Raw genomic sequence first — 4,317 nt, forward strand, 5'->3', positions numbered from 1 at the left:
CCCGCCGCCTCCTCCAGCTCGCACACGCACACCTCCACCACCATGTCTGCTACCTCTGGCTTACTGGCACATAGCGCTGGATAATCAGAAGAAAATAGTATTATTTTGAATATAAATATCTACAAAAAAATGTATGATACAACTCATTGTCAACACAAAAAAAGAATAAGAGATTATAAAATATTTCATCTATACATACTAATATTATAAAGAGGAATGATTTGTATATTTGTATTCGATTCACGTAAAACTGGGCAGATTTGAAACTTTCCTTTACCGTTAGAAAGGTAATTTATCTGAGCAATACATTTTATAAAACGACATTAAGTTAAACAAAAATAATTTACCCATTAAAACATCGGTGATAATTTTGACAGCATTGTTAGCATCAGGCACGCGGCCCGCCGCAGCGAGCTTCAATAGGTCGACAAGCGCCCGCGCGTCTGTCTCACCTAAATTCGTTGTAAAATCGTCCAGCAACAACTGAAAAAAAATCAATTAATAGTCAGTCTATTTTTCTTCTTTTTTATTCTGTCAGAACGTTATTTCTTTGTTTTTAAAATAAACGGAAAGATCGCAGACTAACTTTAGGCGCTTCTGCTTGTTGCACGGTCATTGTCGCGGCGGCCACGGAAACAGCACTCGAGGACATTAATGTTGAATGCCGCGACGAGATAGAACCGCTTAGGGGGCTGCTTGTACCACTCTGAGGGGCAAAATAAATTATCAAGACAATAAATACAACTGTAGTTTTACATTAAACTTTTTTATGGACTTTACTAGTTTTAACCCGTGACTCTCCGCGTGGAATTAAAAAAAAGTAAATAGCCTATGTGTTCTTCCAGACAATTTATACATCTATACCAAGTTTCATCGAAATCCGTTCAGCCGTTGAGGCTACAAACTCTAGCATCTATCCATCCATCGATCTAAACATACACATTTATTATATTACTATGAGTATAAAGATAAATAAATAATAAATGATTATAGTGTACACTTACTGGTAGCGTAGTTTTATCAGCGGGCGCCTCCCCGCCGCCGGTGCGCGCGTCCGCCTCCGCGTCCTCCTCCTCCACGTCTAAACTGATCGACACCGGCGCAGACGAACACGCCTCGTGTGACCTCAACGCCTCCACCAATAAGCTGCGCGCCTAGTAGTTACAATAAAAAATGAATATTGCAAAAAGTAATTTTACATACATCAAAAAGGTCGTATATTACCTGAGTTATGTATAATGCAAGTAATATCAACGACAACGCATGTTGGACGGTGACAGGCGGCTCTAGAGGTAAAGATGCTGATGCTAAGGACGGTCTCGGCCCTTGAGGCTCTTCTATTCCTGTCTCTTCGGCGTATAAACCTAAAAAAATAGAGACACGTTAATACGTACCTATAATTAACAGAAAATGTTTATTTTTTAATTAGATATAGATGTTACTCGCGACTTCGCCTGCGTTAAAGAATAGTAATAAACATAACCTAAGTTACTCAGTGATAACGTAGTTTTTAATAAGTAAAGGAATTCTTGAAATCGGCCAAATAGTTTTTGAGTTATGTCAATACATGTAAAAATCCTAAAATGCAAATCATTCTTCTTAAATTATACTAATGTATAAAGTAGAGGTTGTGTAAAATGTTAACAATAATTAAACTAGGTTGGAATGTACCTAAACTGTTAGCTCCTAGAGGATCCTTGAGTGTTGGGAATGGCAAGGGCACAGGTAGCTGTGTGAGGGGCGGCGGGTGCGTGTGCGAGCGCAGCGCCCACGCGGCCGAGTGGGAGGAGCCGGCGGCGGCGCGCTGCACGCCCTCCACGCCCGCCGCCGCCGCCGGCCGACGGTTCACGCACGTCGTACCGTTACCCTGCTGCCCGTGGTCATTGTCACCCCACGCCCATACCTACGTAAATACAGATAAATAATATTGTGTTTAACTTGTTACCGACAGCGCGGCAGCCAAAAATACAAAACACTTTTATCAAATTAATATATCTATATTCAAAAACTTATTTACACAAATAAATATACAAAAACTTAAAACTCTCTTGATTACATCTTGACTTCTTCTTTTATATATTTTCTTTACCAAACGATTATTGCCTTGGTGACCAGTATGCAACCTCTTTGGCTGTATAAATACTGCTTGTCAGCCAAAGAGGTTGTATTTTGCACTCAACATATTGTATGTATGTTTTGGAAACATTAGCAGCGAATTTACACAAGATTGCCATTTTCAAACAAACTTCATACTAAATAACAACCGCAAAGTACTATACAAAGCGTCGTCTAGTAAAGGTTTTAACATAATATCTGACTAGCTGTTGCTCGTGACTTCGTCCGCGTGGAATTACAAAAAAGTCAAAATATAGCCTAAGTAACTTAGCAACAACAATCGACCCGTTAATTTACGAGTTATTTCAATAATAAAAAAATCCAAATCTTTCCTCTTTATAATATTAGTATAGGAGTAACGATTACTTCTTACCTGATTATCGCTGGTTACGGCTAGACAGTGCAATGCGCCCACAGCAACATGTATGACCTGGCGACCGCGCAACGCTTCCACTAACGTAGGCCGACGTACGTGCGCGTCCAGCCCGTGTCCCAGACGGAAATAGTCTCCTTTACCCCAAGTCCATACCTATTAAATCATATAACAACCATCAACCAAATAATAAGCAAGAAATCGAGCAGTGTAAAAAGTTCAAAGGACATACCTCTCCATCTCTTGTTAGTGCTAAACTGAACTGAGCACCACACTCCACTTGTATCACTCCCAATGTATTCAGTCGCTCAATATTCATGGGTACAGCGCAACCCTCTGAACCACCACGACCTTGAACAATTTTTTATATATTTGTCTGCACATATTCTTCAACTGACACAAGATGCTCACGGTCTTATAAACTTACCCAACTTTCCAAAATCACCATCACCCCATGAAAACACTTTTCCACACATCGTCAGCGCTAGTGTCTGCGCGTCGCGAGATCCACATGCCACTTGTATTACCCTGAACGCAGATAGAGCTTCCACCTACAATTATTAAATTGCACGAACTTGTCGAAGTAGACACAAACATTTCATTTGAGAAATAATTTGTTATATATTCAAATCGTACCATTTTAGGCGAAAGCTGTGTGGTATCATCGCCATGTCCCAGTCGTCCGTACTCTCCCAGGCCCCACGTGTACAGATGTCCGCGGGCGGTGACGCACGCGCTGTGGGCGGAGCCGCAAGCCACGCCCACCACCCGCTCGCTGGCTAAAGCTTCTATCATACGTGGAGCTTCTAACGTGAGTCGATTGCCGTGCCCGAGTTTGCCGTCCTCGCCCTCGCCCCATGAATACACCTATTAAAATTTGAGTACAGCGTTTCAAATATCCCTTAACACAATACGTAGTATTGCTGGTCCAATATTAACTGACCTTTCCATCTGCTGTGAGAGCGAGGGCGTGCTTGCCGCCGGAGTGCACGGCGACGCGCCGCACGAGTACGTGTGCTAGATACGGGTTTGCGCGCGGCGTCGATACATTATTGCTGTGACCAAGTCCCAGACGACCGTTCGTACCTTCGNNNNCCTTCAATAATGAAAAAAATCATAATCACTTTGTCGTCACTTACTTTCCCATCATGAGATACTATGAAAAGTGTCTTCGAACCCCCAGCGATATGGATCGGCTTTAACGCGCTCAGAACGGGCGAGAACACGGGCACTTTTACTTTGGATCCTTTAACACCGCCTAACTGGTCTTTGTCATTTAAGCCCCAAACATACACCTGTTAACAAAATTGACTCATAATAATTAGTGCAATAAAGTTTAAAATCTAAAGAAAATGATATCTACAGTACCTTAGGGCAATCACTGAGCGACGACCCTGGATTGCATTCAGTTGAAGCTGCAAGGGTACGATTATCTTTCTCTATCCAATCTTCAGCTACAAAGTTCATGCCCTAAAAATAAAATTATGAGAATATAGTTGAATTATTTAGCAGCTCTTAAGTACTATTCGAAGCTGTTAAAAGTAAATATATTCCATCTTTTTATGCTTACCGACAAAACTTCCGAGTATAGGGGATTCGGTCGAAAGCCAGTGATGTACAATCCATGTACGCGACAATCCGCGTTATTATTTTGAGGTTGCTTGATATTGATCTCTATACAGGGATAAAACTGAAAAGACATCAAATTATAATTCTTTACTTCCGTGATTAAAACGGTTATTTTACGCTTTTGTGAATTTTCACTACACGTACTTGCTTGCAGTCTGCCAGCAGCTGTATCTGCGAGAGGTGTGCTGGGGGCCGGTCGC

The 4,317-nt window shown here is 41.6% G+C and overlaps 1 protein-coding gene across 1 annotated transcript in view; it reads right to left on the reverse strand.

Annotated features, from left to right (window-relative positions):
• The window catches only part of LOC106107787 (probable E3 ubiquitin-protein ligase HERC2), an 11,972-nt gene extending 7,661 nt beyond the window's left edge, over positions 1 to 4,311 (reverse strand). Inside the window, exons 1-15 of the mRNA XM_013288791.1 lie at positions 4,262 to 4,311; positions 4,059 to 4,178; positions 3,857 to 3,958; positions 3,628 to 3,783; positions 3,432 to 3,584; positions 3,125 to 3,355; positions 2,916 to 3,039; positions 2,721 to 2,839; positions 2,489 to 2,644; positions 1,672 to 1,903; positions 1,225 to 1,364; positions 1,005 to 1,154; positions 587 to 706; positions 348 to 483; positions 6 to 76 (exon numbers count right to left, since the gene is read on the reverse strand). Coding sequence (XP_013144245.1) covers positions 6 to 76; positions 348 to 483; positions 587 to 706; positions 1,005 to 1,154; positions 1,225 to 1,364; positions 1,672 to 1,903; positions 2,489 to 2,644; positions 2,721 to 2,839; positions 2,916 to 3,039; positions 3,125 to 3,355; positions 3,432 to 3,584; positions 3,628 to 3,783; positions 3,857 to 3,955 — 1,887 coding nt within the window. The 5' untranslated portion in view covers positions 3,956 to 3,958; positions 4,059 to 4,178; positions 4,262 to 4,311. The remainder of the gene's footprint in view (positions 1 to 5; positions 77 to 347; positions 484 to 586; positions 707 to 1,004; positions 1,155 to 1,224; positions 1,365 to 1,671; positions 1,904 to 2,488; positions 2,645 to 2,720; positions 2,840 to 2,915; positions 3,040 to 3,124; positions 3,356 to 3,431; positions 3,585 to 3,627; positions 3,784 to 3,856; positions 3,959 to 4,058; positions 4,179 to 4,261) is intronic.
• Positions 4,312 to 4,317: the final 6 nt, after the last annotated feature.

This window comes from Papilio polytes, unplaced genomic scaffold (genome assembly GCF_000836215.1).
Source record: "Papilio polytes unplaced genomic scaffold, Ppol_1.0 DF821845.1, whole genome shotgun sequence".
Classification (NCBI taxonomy): Eukaryota; Metazoa; Arthropoda; class Insecta; order Lepidoptera; family Papilionidae; genus Papilio; species Papilio polytes.